The sequence below is a fragment of the Nomascus leucogenys genome, chromosome 5, assembly GCF_006542625.1.
Source record: "Nomascus leucogenys isolate Asia chromosome 5, Asia_NLE_v1, whole genome shotgun sequence".
Lineage (NCBI taxonomy): Eukaryota > Metazoa > Chordata > Mammalia > Primates > Hylobatidae > Nomascus > Nomascus leucogenys.
The window spans coordinates 78,638,599-78,655,566 of NC_044385.1; the positions used below are offsets into that span (position 1 = coordinate 78,638,599).

General features: G+C 38.9%; 1 protein-coding gene across 3 annotated transcripts in view; it reads left to right on the forward strand.

The window, feature by feature from the left end:
* The first annotated feature begins 1,553 nt into the window (after positions 1–1,553).
* Positions 1,554–16,968, forward strand: part of LOC100598627 (protein SGT1 homolog) — a 56,425-nt gene continuing 41,010 nt past the window's right edge. For 2 of the 3 annotated variants that reach the window (XM_012506837.2, XM_030813461.1), the window contains exons 1-2: positions 1,554–1,822; positions 6,967–7,108. Coding sequence is in view for 1 of the 3 variants with exons in the window: in XM_030813461.1 (XP_030669321.1) it covers positions 7,100–7,108 (9 nt within the window). In the remaining 2 variants the exon portion in view is untranslated. Of the gene's footprint in view, positions 1,849–6,966; positions 7,109–16,968 lie in introns of all 3 variants that reach the window. The other variant, XM_030813459.1, reaches the window with a different exon arrangement.

The window sequence follows — 16,968 nt, forward strand, 5'->3', positions numbered from 1 at the left end:
ACTGTCTTTATAGGCAGGATATGCTCACAATTGGAGTGTTTTCAATACATCGTGTATTCTGTGGATTTGTTTTAAGTAAATCAGGCACTTGATTAACTCCTTCTGGGTGTTAAATTACTGATTTATACAGGAAAAGTTGTAAAAGGTGGTTAGCAGTTAACACAGGAAGTTCAAGAGTTTATGGTGACTTTGAATATTATTTGAATTCTAATTTAAAGTGATTTAGTATCTGTTACATATTATTGAATAAAGTAGAAAGTGTTCTTGGAGTTTTACTTAAGAATAGTTAACTGAGTCCGTTAAAGTTGAGAAAATTTAACTGAATAATTCAGCTTGCATATAATACTGTGCAGCTACATCGGGGATGGCATATTTGATTTTTAATATTAGATTTGATATTTAATATTTTAAAAATTAGGTGGCAAGGAGAAGCTGAAAAAGTAGGAAGGGTCCTGTGCCTTCAGTGTGTTAAAAAGCCAGCTAAAGGGGAGTAAGGGAAAGCAATGGTGAGACGCCAAGTTGTTCACTCTGGCTATGACTCGGGCAGGGTCTAGGGGTATCATCCCAGACAACCCAGGCCTGGACTTACTGCTCTGTTGGAAATTGACAGTTCACACTGGCCTGCCTCAGAAATGTTGGCACTGCCACTGACTAATTCTGTGACCGGGGCACCTTTTATAGCCTCCATCAGCCTGTTTCCCCAGCTATAAAATGCTGAAAGTGAAATCTAGCTGAAATGGCTTTGAGGAATAGAAAAGAAACACGTATAAACTATCTGGTACATAGTAGGTGCTCAGCAAATGTTCATTCCCTTTCTTTGTTGTACATTCTTCTTTCGAAGTTCACTGCTTTACTCTCTGCCGTGACTTGCTTTAATCCACCATCCTGTTTACCGGACGTTCGGTTGAGGGAGAAGAATGCAAGGCACTGAGGAAAATTCTGGAGCATAAAAGCCTTTGTTTACAAATAACTTAGGAACCTGCCAGAGGAAAACTTGTATGACTTGAAATCACATTACTTAATGTTCATATGATATTTCCATTTTTTCTGGTAAGTTCTATTTAGTAGCGAAAAGTAATTTAGTCCATAAAAAAAATTTAAAATTATTTTTAAAATTAGCCCTCCAGTTTATAAACTGGATTTTAATCTGCCAGTAAGTTTATTCAAGTAAATATGTAAAGTGATGCATAAAGCAGTTGATTATCAAGTTTGTAAGAAAATGTTACCTGTTAACTCTGATATTAATTTCAATAGTTAAAAAGTCATGTAAAGAAAGTTAATTATTTTACAGAATGATTGCTTTATGAAAGGGAATGTTGTGATTTACCTACACAATCTTTTGTAATTATAATTTGTAATTAAACATTGCAGTGTTTCCTGCCCTTAAAAACAAATGTTGACTCTTTTTAACAGCTTCTTTTTAGCATAGTTTTATAGTTTTTCACAACATGGAGTTTTTAAAACTTAATATAAAAGAGAACAAATAAAAATTAATACTAATTGAGCTAATCTTTCAATTAGATATTTTGGAAATTAAGTTGCTGTAACTGATTTGTTGTATTATGAAGCAAAACTTCAAGTGCACATTTCTGTTTTTAGTCTATCAGTCCTAAAAATGTGGCAATTTAGCTAAGATGTTTGATGTACGTCAGTGGAATTATTTTGAATTTTTACATAGAATATTTCACTTAAATTTTTTTCTCATAATTTTGTTGACAGTTTATATTCATTAAAATGTTCTTTTTTTTTAGGAAAAATATATTCGGGGAAGAGATGTAATAGATTTCACATTATGGCAGTTACTAAAGAAGCACGTGAACAGGTTTGTAAAGAATAACTATTTCTCAGGTGGAAAAATATTCCATCCTTTCAAGATGTCCTTAGTGTTCCGATGGTGTAATAGTTGGATATTTTAATATTCCCTCTTGTCATTGGCCTGGATTCGAATCATGAGTGTGGCGGTTGTTAGAAGGAAAACTTGGGACTGTAAATTGGGAAGGCATTGAGAGACCAGAGAATAATTTGGGCAAGACCAGCTTGATGAATAGATGAGTTTACTAGGACTTACCTACTGGACATTTCTGGGCAGCTGTAGAGTCACCCTGCCTCTTATCTCTAAGCTGCTTTTAAGCTTACATGCTGGCTGTTTGCCTACGTGTGTGCACGATGAGACTGTTTTCCTTGATATGTTTTGAGGTATGCCCTGGGATGTTTTGGTTCTCAGGGACACCTGCTCCTCAGCTAGACACTGTGGCCTTGGCTCCCTGCCCAGCCTTCAGGGTTTAACCAACACACATATACCCTTAAGTAACCTGGTGGGGGACATACCACACTACAGTTGTTGACATTGCTAGTTGTGGTTCGGTTTCCCTCTTGAAATGCTGCATTCTGTGAGATAATGGGAGGTAAGTACTACCAATTACATGAATCCAGAGGTCCAGATTAGCCACTAATTTGGGTTAGAACATTATTAATCACCTACCATTTGCAGTGTATCTCTATGCTATTACATAAAGACATACTGGTTCCTGCCCCTAGGCAGCTTGCTATCTAGAAGAGGAGATAGCATTTATAAAATAACTTATTGAAGTGATTTAGTGATTGTTCAGGAGATGGGAAGAACATTCAAGGAATATATTTAAGAGATTTGTAGTGTTTTTTTCTTAACACATGGTTGGTCTTTGTTCTCTATTCTTCTCCTTTTCTTTGGGTAAGAAATTTACCATTTTAAGTCTAAAAGAGAAATGAGTGTCCTCTTGCTTGGCATTAAATTTGGTTTACTAGTAAAATAAATGAAGAAACTCAGTACAGATGGTCTCCAGAGTGTAAGTGATGAGCATTTCTGACGAATAGAAGTTAGTTTTTTGGATTTTGATAGAAATAATGTTGTATGTGGACTTAGGAGGCTGAGACAACAGGATGGCTTAGGATTAGGAGTTCAAGACCAGCCTGGGCAACATAGTGAGATCCTTTCTGTAAAAAAAGAGAAAAAAATTATCTGGGTACGGTGGTGCATGCCTATAGTCCTAGCAACCTGGGAGGTTGAGGTGGCAGGATCGCTGGAGCCCAGAATTCGATGCTGCAATGAGCTACAATTGTGCTATAACACTCCAGCCTAAGTGACAGGGTGAGACCCCCTCTCAAAGGGGGAAAAAAAATGTTGTATGTGATAGATAAGTTCCTAGGCCAGCCTCCAATGGCTCATTTAATCTTTCTACCAGTTACTTACATAAACTTCTGATTTTCCCCCTATTTAATAAACTATATTAGAGGCTAGATCTCATTCATGTCTGTATACCCTGTAGCATCTACTCATGTGGCTTACAGATCATAGGAACCAGTTATCTTAAATCTTAAATTCTTTTTTGAATAAACTGTACTATAAAATATACATCTCTAAAGGAAAGTAGTGAATTCAATTAACGTTTGTTCGTTAGAACTGAAGGTGAAACTAAAAGAACAACCCACTGTATTACAAAAACTTCATTCTGTTGTGTGTGATAAAAAGGAAATGCAAAACGCATAGGGACAATGAATCACCTCTCCCCTGCTCAAATAGTATCCGTTAAGTGTGCATCAGAAAGGAATTTTTTGTCAGGGCAGCTGCTGTTGTCCAGCCAAAAGAGACACTTGGATTCTGGAAGGAGCCCGCTTGCTTTTTAAAATAAAATAATCTTATTTCTAAAACTGAAATTAGTTGGCAAGGAGGCATTTAAATTTTATGTATTTTATAAAACAGTATCAAATGATTCTACCCTAGTGAGGAAAGTAGCACACAAATTTATGTAATAATTTACTCTAATGAAGGTACTGTTTGTGCTATACTTGCATGAGTCTAAAGAATGTTTTTTGTTTCCAGTTAAGTACAAGAATAGCAAAATGTGGAAACTTAAATTTAGCAATTTTTCATTGTTGTTATCTTACCATCCCAAAGAATGCTGGAAATATAGTTGGCATTCAGTAATTTTTTTTATTGACCGATTGAATGAGTTATTCTGTTCCATGATTCCCACGTCTTGTTCCCCACTAAGTTCTTACCACTGCTACAAAGGATATAGTCATAGGCCCTACTGGTTATCCTAGAGTCGACAGGCAGTATAGCCCAACAGAAAGAGTGTTGGTGTTGTGTAGATCTGGATTCAAATTCCGATTCTGCCTCACTAACCTTTCCGCAACTGTACAATGAGGGTTAGTATGTACATCTCAAGGATGAAATGAGGTCATCTGAGAAAAGTGTGAGGCACGGTGCCTGGAACATAGTACACATTTAATAAATGTTTGCAACTATTAGCAAGTGTAAAAATATGATCCTAATGATGATGGAAAAGACATAGGTCTGTTAGTGTCCACCAAATAAAAGATAACTGAGACAATTAAGTTATTTTATTGGTGTGATTGCTCTGTAAATGTGGCTAGTTAAGCCTAACAATTGTGATAGTTACCCAGTATCAGATGAACTAGGCCAAAATACTTAATATCTGCCAGTCAGTATGTGGTTAGACACATCTCTGCACATAAAGGCTCATAGAAACCGATTCAGAAAAAGCAAATAGATAAAATAAGGCTTACCCAGGTAGAAGAGTGAATGAGCTATTTGTTGACATGCTTTAGGGGGCTTGACAAAAGTGTATAAACAGGTAGGCTGGAGGAGAAATCATATGCAATGTATACCTCTAGCCCGGAAAGATAAAATATGTTTGAAAAAATAATGAAGGACCAAAAATTAGGGAAAAAAGTAGCCAAGGGATAGATAGTGATACTCATTTTCTTTTTACAACTTTATTAAGGTATAATTTGTGTGCAAGGAACTGCACACATTTAGAATATATAACTCGACTAGTTTTGACAAATAGATACACCCATGAAACTGTCATGTACAAATCTGAACATTTTCATGTTCTTTTGCAACACACACACACACACACACACACACACACACACACACACAACGCAGGCAACCACTGATCTGCTTTCTGTTAAAATAGATTGGGTTGCATCTCTTAGAATTGTACATAAATGAAATCACACAGTATGTACTCTTTTGCATCTGGCTTGTTTCTCTCAGCTAATGATTTGAGATTCATCCATGCTGTAACATGTACTAGTAATGCATTTTTATTACTGAATAGTATACAGTTGTATGGCTGTATTAGCTTTTTTTTTTTTTTTTTTTTTTTTTTTTTTTTTTTGAGGCAAGGTCTTGCTCTGTAGCTCAGGCTGGAGTGCAGTGGCGTGATCTCGGCTCACTGCAACCTCCACCTCCTGGGTCCCGGTTGAAGCATTTCTCCTGCCTCAGTCTCCTGAGTAGCTGGGATTACAGGCACATGCCACCATGCCCAGCTAATTTTTGTATTTTTAGTAATGACGAGGTTTCACCATGTTGGCCATGCTGTTCTTGAACTCCTGACCTCGTGATCTGCCCGCCTCGGCCTCCCAAAGTGCTGGGATTACAGCTGCAAGCCACTGTGCCCGGCTGATGTATTACATTTTTGTACCTATTCACCTGTTAGTGGACATTTGAATTGTTTCCCACATTACAACTCACATTTGGCTATTAGAAAGAAAGCTGCAATGAACTTTCATGTACAAGTCTTTGTGTGGGCATGTATTATCTCTTGGGTAAATATCCAGGGATGAAATAGCTATGATGAATAATAGATGTATTTTTAACTTTTTAAGAAGCCATCAAGCTGTTTTCCAAGATGTTTGTACCATTTTACGTTCCCAGCAGCAGTAACTGGTGGGAATATGGCTCATTCTCAAAAGATGATCTGAAATTTCAAAAGTAAAAAAGTTATTGAAACATGTAATATGATGGTGGTAATTAGCCTACTCACAGGGTTGGTTGTGACGATTAAATGTGCTAATGCATAAAAAACATTTAAGCACAGAGGAAGCACTCAAGTGTTCATTAGCAGTTTTATTGTTATTCTGTTGATCTAACTTCTTTGGTTGTTAACAGTAGTACATTAGTGACTAATTTTGATAGAGTTAAAATAAACAGCCTAGATTTTAAAAATCAGTCACATATTATATAAAAAATATTCATATTCGTAAACATACCTTTAAACAAAATACAAATTTATTTTTTTTTTTCCAGTGGAAGGGGCAGTGATTACCTGGCATTGTTGTAAAACCAAAGTTAAGCTTGCCATTAATGTAGTTATAGTCTTTATTTAGCCTTTATTTATTTATTTATTTATTTTTTGAGACAGAGTCTCGCTCTGTCACACAGGTCGGAATGCAGTGGCCTGATCTTGGCTTATTGCAACCTCCGCCTTCCGGGTTCAAGCAGTTCTCCTGCCTCAGCCTCCCAAGTAGTTGGGATTACAGGCACGCACCACTGTGCCCAGCTAATTTTTTGTATTTTTAGTAGAGATGGGGTTTCACCATGTTGGTCAGGCTGATATTGAACTTCTTCCTTTTTTTTTTTTTTTTGAGACGGAGTCTCGCTCTGTTGCCCAGGCTGGAGTGCAGTGGCGCAATCTCGGCTCACTGCAAGCTCCGCCTCCCGGCTTCATGCCATTCTCCTGCCTCAGCCTCTCCGAGTAGCTGGGACTACAGGCGCCCGCCACCACGCCTGGCTAATTTTTTGTATTTTTAGTAGAGATGAGGTTTCACTGTGGTCTCGATCTCCTGACCTCATGATCCGCCCGCCTCGGCCTCCCAAAGTGCTGGGATTACAAGCATGAGCCACCGCGCCCGGCCGATATCGAACTTCTGACCTCCCCACCTTGGCTTCCCAAAGTGCTGGGATTACAGGCATGAGCCACAGCGCCCGGCCTAGTTATAGTCTTTAATATAATTTTTGTTGCCGTTATCTCTCAGCGAGTAACTTTTTATTATATACTGTAATTATGAGTGTCAAGTTATTAAAAATACACAATCAATTCAAGATTGGTTATAACATATTTAAAAAAGATATTTACATTGACTCGTTCTTATTTAAAATGTCTTATTATACAGACACATCACCTTCACTTTCGGATATGGAATTTGATAAGCAGTTAGCCACAGAATATGAACAACCCCTTTAGAATGAGATTGAAGAGCTGATCCAGTGGACAAAAGAGGGGAAACTGAGAGTTCCCAATTAACAATGAAGCAGGTAAGTGTTAATTCCAGGGGTTATAAAATTCATTGATTGAGATTATTTCTGCCAGATATTCACTTTTAGAGTATAGATACTTACGTGAATTTCAAAACACTGTGTAGATATCTTCACGGTGTCCTAAAGACAGTTAGTTGCAGCAGAATGCATGCAATATAATAGAATTTTATAAAATTCAAAAACCAAATTTTGAATATACTTTCTTAGCTCTAAGGGTGATGAAACTATAAAGAAAATGATCAGTATAACGTGGTATTTCAGGAAGTCAGGGTAATTGAGTAGGGACACCCAGGGGCTTCGACAGTACTATCATTCTGTTCCTCAGGTTGCACGGCAGGTTCACAGGTGGTCATTTCATCATGCTTTTATGTCGTTTTATGTTGTATATATTATACTATATGTTATCCATATTATAATTACACATTATATTCTTTTGTTTGTAACAATGTTTCATAATATTTCAAGGAATGAATGGAAATGGGCACATAATGAAGATATGCAGTGCCTAGCCATCAGTAGAGTCCCAGCATTATCAGATTCCAAGATAATTCTTATACAAAAACAAGCAAACAAAGGGCATGTTATCTAGAATGAAAAGACCATCCATATTCTAATAAACTGAGACAATCAAATAGGGAATCCCTCTTTTAAGGATGGTATTTGTTATATGCTTGGAAGTGTTTTGAAGTAGAAATTGGTTGTAAACAAATCTCCTTATTAATAGGAAAGTATAAGCTTGCTTTTAATGTCCCTGTTATCCCTACCAAGAAATTTAAAAATCCTGGAGGTTAGTATTGCTTATGAACGCACTTACTTGCTTATTAATAACAGGTGCATTTACTCTTTTAGGGGATGACCATGGGTATTTTAAAAGATAAGAAATTTGCTGAGAATTCCTTAAATTTTTCTGATTTTTACTAGCCAGTGAGGACATTGACCCTTTTTGCAGGTAGCTTTGAAAGATGATGATACCTCCAGTTGAGACCATGTTGTTAAAACATCCTTCATTTAACCATTTAGACATTTGGTTCTAAAGAATGTATTATCCTTAGATTCTTGTTTCTAAAGAATGTATTATCTTAAGATTCTTGTCTTATTACTATTCTTAAAATTGCCCTAAAACTTGCTGAGGTAATCAGCTTTAAATTCTGTAAATACAGATAACAAAACCCTCTTAATCTTAAAGGTGCTTTTAAAGTTCATGCATTTATACATGTATGCAAATTGGCTATTAAATTGGGACGATTTTATTCTAAGTGACCAAATCTTAAGGAGCTAAAGCCAACCTGCTTTATAAAATATATTAATTCCAGGACTAAGCAATTTCTGAAAACAGACTGATTTACTGTGCTGCTTAATATTTCCTCAAACTAGAATACAAGTGACGGTGGCAGAGGGAGGAAGTAACTCATACTAGGAAGAACAAACAGCTGCTGGAATATGCTTGTGGTTTAGAGCTTCTTTTAAAAATCCTGTCAGCTGCAAAGGGAAGGAAGGATAATATTTTCCACTATGTCAGTAACATCTTTATGAAGATGCTCCTTTTGAATGTGGTACAGAAAGTTGGAAAACACTTAGGCATGGTATCTGGCATAGTGCCCCTTAGGGAGCACTTCACATACAGACGGTCCGGGGCTTAGGATGGTTTAACTTAGAATTTTTTGACTTTTTGATGGTTCCAAAGGCGATGCACATTCAGTAGAAAGCGAACTTTGAGTCCGCATACAACTATCCTGTTTTTCCTGTTTAGGACATTGCTCCCATAAATTTCATGAGCTATTCAACCCTTTATAATAAAAAAGAATTTGTGTTAGATGATTTTGCCCAAATGTAGGTTAATGTAAGTGTTCTGAATACGTTTAAGGTAGGCTAGTCTAAGCTCTGATGTTCCGTAGGTTAGGTGTATTAAAGACATTTTGACTTATAGTATCTTCCCCTCCCAATAAACCCATTGTAAGTCAAGAAGCACCTGTAGAGGTCTACCTTTACCAATTTCAGCTGTGACAGATTTAATGTTCCTGTATTGCTTTTAAATTGGAGAGCAGCAGCAGGTCTGAAACAAATACTGCAGTTAGCTTTGTGTTCTTCACTATTTATTGAACAGTTCAGAGGGCAAGGAAGCAAAGAGAAGCGCTCTGAGTGTGTCTTTGCGTGCCAGCTCCTGAATTGTTAACAGTTCTATAGTGGCCTTCCTGTATTTTTCTCTCGTTTTATGTGTTCTCTTCTCTTTTTGTTGACCCTGTCTCAAAAGAAGAAAACAAAAAACAAAATCAAATAAAAATATCCCTTGGGAATACGTGATGTTCGTATATGGAAACCCTCATGCCTTTCTTGCTACCTGTAGGATAAAGTCCAAAATCCTTAGCTTAACATTCAAATTTCTCCATCAAACTGGGTTCCTAGGCCAACTATTTGAGAGTTAATGTTCTTTTTTTTTTGAGGTAGTGTCTCACTCTGTTACCCAGTCTAGAGTGCAATGGCACAATCTTGGCTCACTGCAACTGTCACCTTCCAGGGTTCAAGCAGTCCTCTCACTTGGCTCACTGCAACTGTCACCTCCCAGGGTTCAAGCAGTCCTCTCACTTCAGCCTCCCGAGTTGCTGGGACCACAGGCCTGCACCATGCCTGGCTAATAGATGTGTGTATTTTTTGTAGAAAGGGGTTTTCACCATGTTTTCCTGTCTGGTCTCCAACTCCTGGGCTCAAGGGATCCATCCCTCCTTGGCCTCCCAAAGTGGTGGGATTACAGGCTTGAGCCATTGCACCCAGCTGATGTTTTTCTTAAAATGGAAATTCTTTGGTTACACCCCATACCTACTGAATTTGTATCTCATGGGAAAGCTGTACAGTTTGTATTTTTAACTAGTATTGTTTATTTCTTGCTACTCAGAGTGGTCCCCAATTAGCATCTACATCACTGGAAACATTTTAGAAAAATAGAACTCCAGGCCCTGCTCCAGACCTAATGAATCAGAATAACATAGACATTCAAGTTTGAAAAGCACTAGGTAATCTTAATGTACACTTGGAAGTTTAAGAATAACTGATCTGGCCCCAACCTGTCATTTTAAGTTTGTCCCTCAATGTTGCTCTACATTTATTCGTTCAACCAACATGTATTGGGTAAGGTATCAAGGATGGCTTCACATAGTCACGGAACTCTTAGTACAAAGTTGACAGAATATAATGTCCGCCCTCCAGAGACACACTGGAGTTAACCAGTGAAGTTGCTTACTGCTGCGTGTGACCAGCCAGTGGCTCTCACCATCCATTTAGACTAAAGGGATCAGTATTCTGGGCACACACATAACCATTCATAGTACATTAGTTGGGGAGCTCTGCCTTATGTCTTGGTATTTCTTAAGATTCCATTCTTGGCTCTCTTCCCACTGCACATGCGCCTTTGACAATCTCATTTACTGCCGTGGCTCAGTCACATCTGATATCCACATCCAATCAATCATGCAGCCCAGGTAATTTACCTCCTCAAAAGCTTTTAATTTGTCATTTGTCTTCATGTTTCTACCTTAGTTTAAGTTACCATCATTTCTTACAAGGAATATGCAAACTTCTGAACAGGGTTTATAAGGACCAGCATGATCTGTCCAGATAATACGTCTTGACTCTCTGTAGCCCTAACATAATCTAGTCATCAACTCCTGAATAGGACATGGCTGTCAGTACTTGGCCTCTCCACACCAAATCATTGACTCAAGATTGTTTATTAAGGAAGGACCTGTGATGCTGTTGTCATTGTCCTTAACCTGTAAACTTCCTGCCTTCCTCACTTTCCATTTATTCTTTAACCCTCTGTAGTATTGCATTTGACTTATTACCCTGAATTTGTTGTTGCAAAGGTCCCTAAGAGTAAACAGTTTCCATATTGCTGAATCCCATCCTTCCTTCTCTTCCTGGACCTCTTGATCAATTGATAACTTTCATAACTCACTTTTCCTCTAAACTCTCTATTGCCTTCAGTTTTGCCCAATCTGAAGTGCCCAACTCTCCTATCCTGCTTCTGTAATATTTTCCCCCTTTTACCATGTAAAAAATAATTTCCTGATGTTCCCTTTGGGTTGCTCCAGAGACTGTTTCAAAGATTGGAGTTCTCCCAAGTTTTGTCTAAAGGTCACCGTTCTTGTTCTCTGTTTTCAACTTGTCCGCTTCCAATCTGTTCTCCCCAATGCAATAGAAGTGTCAGTCTAATTATGTCAAGCCTTCAGTGGTTTTCTTAATCTTTTCAGATGGAGTTGAGGCTGTATGTGGTCTCACGAGACTCTTCTTTATCTCATCAGCCTTATGATCAAATTCTGCACTCCCAGACAGAATAGCAATTAGAATAAGAATGTTTTCAATTGCAAGAAGCAAACAGAAAAACCCAACTCAAAATTATTAAATAATACAAAACAAAAAGTCAGGAGTTTGGAGGCTTCTGGGTTGGTTAACTCAGGAGCTCACTGGTAACACTGATGAACTAGGTTTCTCCATCCTTATGCTTTCATTTTCCTTGGGGTATTGGTTTGGTCTTCCAGGATGGCTATTGCTAAAGGTAGCTGCAGTAATTTATTCTGTGTTTCTGTTTATCAATAAGGAGACCTTTCCCAGAATCCCTGAGCAGACATCTCATGCATGGCCCAATTGGCTAGATTAGTTATATACCCCTTCCTAAACCATGTTGTTTGCCAATATGGCCAACAATGTGGGGTTGGGGATCCCAACAATGTGGGATGTGGGATTACCACAAATGACTTAGTCATGTGCTGGAGAAACAAAATTAGGGCTTCACAGCAAGGAAGAAGGGAGGAGTGAAGTATCCTATTATGTATACTTCTCCTTCTTCCTGTACATACACTCAAAAATGTTCAGGCCCATGTGAAAAATGTATTTATTTCCCAAAGAGAATCAGCCAGAATCTCATCCAAATACTCTATCCAGCTTCATGTCTAAGATCTCTGGTGGAATACGTAGGCTGCTTTTTCATCTGGTGGCTATGGCACTCTGGTGTTTTGTCCTCAACAGCCACATCTAATATGAGCACTGGGAAGAAGACTCTTTCTAAGGCTGCTCAGCTTTAGAGTACATTTCTTCATGGTGTGAGCTTGGTGTCCTGTCTCAGAGTCACTAGTTTCCCAGCCTGAAACAGTTGTGTCTCAATGCCCTCCATCCTGCCATTTCCACCCAGCCAGTTACACACCATTCCAGGTCTGTTTTGTAGCACTCCACTTCCAAATACAAATTGTCTATCAGTTTGGATTCTTAGTCATAAGCCAGAGAGATGGATTCTGGTTTTCAGCATAAGATAAACTGTATTAGAAGAATATTGTGCTGCTTGCAGAATGGCCAAAAGGACTAGAGAATCAGCATCAGTCTGAGCCACACGGCTGGGAATAAATCCTGGAACTATACTGCATAACTGGTCGGGTGAGGAGATTGTAGCCACTGTTGCCAAGCACTGCACACTCTGTGCTTTGTAACACTACCTGCTGCTTTGGGAATTTGATCTTGACACATGTGTTACTGCATCTGGAGAGGACACACTAAGGTCCTTCCTTGATTTGTTGTTGTTAACCAGCTACAAATTTTAAAGTATGTGCAAGTTCAGCTTAAATCGTTTGGCATTTTCAGCTTTTGTAAAGGGAGACTGGCTCAGTGGGAAGACTCAAGGAATTTCCCAGACATAAGAAGGAGCTGAATTCTAAGTAACCCAAAAGAAAGACCTACTTAAGGACAAATCCAGGTTTTGTGGGGCCAAAATTTACACAGTTTGTTGGGGTTGTGGGAGTGGGGAGGGGATTTATTTAGGAAAAATACATACAAAATTATATTAACAAATTAGATAGAGGATTTGAAGGGGCTTTTGCAAATAAACATCCCTGAAGCTGTACTTCCCAAATCACTCCGCTAGCTCTGATTTCCAGCCCACTCTGCTCAGCACAGTTTATCTCATGCTGGTTAACTCCTATATGTTCTTCAGGCTCTGGCTGAGACATTACTCACTCTGAGCTTTCAAAATCTTCTGACTGCTCTCACAGAACCCTTTAATCTCTCCCATTTAGACATATATGACACTATAATAACTGCCTGTTGATATGAGCGATTCCAACACTAGATTATTAAGCACCAAGATTGCAGTCATTTTAGTATCCCCAGTCCCTCGCATATCTATACATAGTAGGGACTCAATATTTATTAAGTGAGAAAACTACATATTTACATATTCTTCTTGCCCTTTTTTTTTTTTTTTTTTTTGAGACAGGGTCTCACTCTGTTGCCCAGGTTGGAGTGCAGTGGCATGATAACAGCTCACTGCAACCTCGACCTGGACTCAATCAATCCTCCCACCTCAGCCTCAGTACACTCAGTGGACTACAGGCATGCACCACCACATCTGGCTAATGTATTTTGTAGAGAAAGCGTTTTACCATATTGCCCAGGCTGGTCTCAAGCTCCTGGGCTCAAGGGATGCTCCTGCTTTGGCATCCCAAAGTGATGGGATTACAGATGTGAGCTACTGCACCTGGCCTTCTTGTGCTCATGTTCTCATGTTGCTTACCACCATCCATATGCTGATTACTATCAATTCTTATCTATAGCTCTAAATGTGTTTTAAAAAATAGCTTTAGGCTGGGCGCGGTGGCTCACGCCTGTAATCCCAGCACTTTGGGAGGCCAAGGCGGGCGGATCATGAGGTCACGAGATCGAGAGCATCCTGGTTAACAAGGTGAAACCCCATCTCTACTAAAAATACAAAAAATTAGCTGGGCGTGGTGGCGGGCACCTATAGTCCCAGCTACTCGGGAGGCTGAGGCAGGAGAATGGTGTGAACCCGGGAGGCGGAGCTTGCAGTGAGCCGAGATTACGTCATTGCACTCCAGCCTGGGCAACAGAGCGAGACTCCGTCTCAAAAAATAAAATAAAATAGCTTTATAGGGCTATAGTTGACATAAAGCAAACCATGCACATTATTTAAAGTGTACAGTTTGAAGTGTTACATATGTATACACTCGTAAAATCATCACCATAATCAAGATAGTGAACATACCTATTACCCCAATATGTTTCCTTATGCACCTTTTATTCTTGAAATTCCACCCTGCTCTCCAGCCCCCACCCCCGCCCAGTAAACCACTGATTGTCATACAGATGAGTTTTAAAATTTTTCAGGATTTTATATAAATGGAATCATACAAAATGGACTATTTTTGTCTGATTTCTTTCACTTAGCATAATTTTGAGATTCATCCATGTTATAGTGTGTAGCAATACTTCATTCCTTTTATTGCTGAGCAGTATTCCATTGTATGGCTATACTGCTGTTGTTTTTTGTTTGTTTTGAGATGGAGTCTCACTCTGTCGCTCAGGCTGGAGTGCAGTGGTGTGATCCTGGCTCACTGCAACCTCCACTTCCTGCGTTCAAATGGTTCTCCTGCCTCAGCCTCCTGAGTAGCTGGGAATATAGGTGCGTGCCACATTTTTTTGTATTTTTAGACGAGACAGTGTTGGCCAGGCTAGTCTCAAACTCCTGATCTCAGGTGATCCACCCGCCTCGGCCTCCCAAAGTGTGGGATTACAGGCATGAGTCACGCGCCCGGCCAGCTGTACTACTGTTTATCCATTCACCTATTGATGTACATTTGGGTTGTTTCCAGTTTTCAACTGTTAACCATTAAAACTGCTATAAACAGACACAGACATTTCTGTACAAACATTGCGTGAACATGTTATTTCATATCTCTTGGGTGCTAATTGTGTAGCAGTGGTCTAAGTCATTTTATGGTTGTGCCTTTTTACATTCCTACCAGTGGTGTATGAGTCTTCCAGTTGCTCTACATCCTTGCCGACATGGTCAGTCTTTCTCATTTTAGCCATTTAAATGAGTGCGTAGTGGCATATGGTTGTGGTTTTAATTTCTATTTCCCTATTGACTTACAGTTTCTGAGTTTTGAGACATCTTCATATATTCTGGATGCATGCTCTTCATCAGAAATGTGATTGCAAATATTTTCATAGTGTAGAATCTTTTAAATTTTGGTGAAATCTAATTTACAAATTTCTTCTTTTATGGATCATGCTTTTGGTGTGCTAAGAAATCTTTGTCTAACCCAAGCTCACAAAATTTTCTTTCCTCTAGAAGTTTTATAGGAGTTGTAGCCCCATAATCCACATTTTGAGTGAATTGTTGTACATGGTGCAAAGATATGCATTGAAACTCACTTTTTGGCACATGTATATCCAATCTGTTTTAAAGTCTCTCCTTTTCAACTGTTTTTTCTCCACTGAATTACCTTTGGACCTTTGTTAAAAATCAGTTGTCTACATATGGTATGGGTCTATTTATGGATTCTCTGTTCCATTAATCTGTCTGTTTTTGTGCCAATACCACAAGGTTGACAAGTCTTGAAATGAAGTAATGTTATCTCTCCAACTTCGTTATTTTTCAAAGCTGATTTGGCTATTGTAAGTTCTTTGCATTTTCATTTGAATTTTTTCCCCCATTTGCATTTTAGAATCAGTTTGTCAACTTCTAAAAGGGAAAAGCTCTGGGATTTTTTTTTTTTTTTTTTGAGACGGAGTCTTGCTCTGTTGCCCAGGCTGGAGTGCACTGGTGCAATCTCGGCTCACTGCAAGCTCCTCCTCCCGGGTTCACGCCATTCTCCTGTCTCAGCCTCCCGAGTAGTGGGGACTACAGGCGCCCGCCACCACGCCTGGCTAATTTTCTTTATTTTTAGTAGAGATGGGGTTTAACTGTGTTAGCCAGGATGGTCTCGATCTCCTGACCTTGTGATCCGCCCGCCTCGGCCTCCCAAAGTGCTGGGATTACAGGCGTGAGCCACCGCGCCTGGCCAGCTCTGGGATTTTTAAATGTATTTTATTTCAGAGGTGGGGTCTCTGTTGTCTAGGCCAGTCTCCAACTCCTTGCCTCTAAGCAATACTCCTGCCTCAGCCCCAACAAGAACTGAGATTAGACATGAGCCACCATGCCCGACTAGGGATTTTGATTGGGATCATGTTGAGTCTATAGGTCAATCTTGGAAGAACTGAGATCTCAACAATATTGAGTCTTCTTGACTCATGAATTTGGAGTAGCTCTCCATTTGTTAGTTTTCTTTAATTTCTCTTGGCAATGTTGTTGGGTTTTTTTTTTTTTTTTTTTTTTTTTTTTTAAGAGTCTTGCTCTATTACCCAGGCTGGAGTGCAATGGTGCAATCTCGGCTAACTGCAACCTCCGCCTCCCGGGTTCAAGCAATTCTCCTGCCTCAGTCTCTCAAGTAGCTGGGATTACAAGCACCCGCCACCACGTCTAGCTAATTTGTTTTGTGTTTTTAGTAGAGATGGGGTTTCGCCATGTTGGCCAGCCTGGTCTCAAACTCCTGACCTCAGGTGATCCACCTGCCTTGGCCCCCCAAAGTGCCGGGATTACAGACGTGAGCCACCGCGCCTGGCTGCAATATTTTTTAGTTTTCAGTGCACATCTTGCATATCTTTTGTCAGATTTATTTTTCAGTATTTAATATTTTGATGTTACTATGCATGTCATGGCTTTTTGTATTTTAAATTTTGATTATTACTGATTTTGTTTTAAATCTTTTTTCTGTTGAAGTATAAACTTGGTAAAGTGTACAAATCTTTTTAAAATTTTCTCTCTTTTTTTTAAACTTCTCTTTGGGAAAGCTTTATTGTGAAAAAGACACAAATAAGAGATTTTGTTAGATTCAGTTTGAAATTATCAAGTGTAATACACTTAAGGATGGCTTCAGTGTTAGACTGGGAAGGTTTTCTCTTTTAAATGAAAAGGATCCCTTTCCTAGGAAGATGTTAGGTAACACAGTATAAGTGACTATTTTCACTCTTCAGTT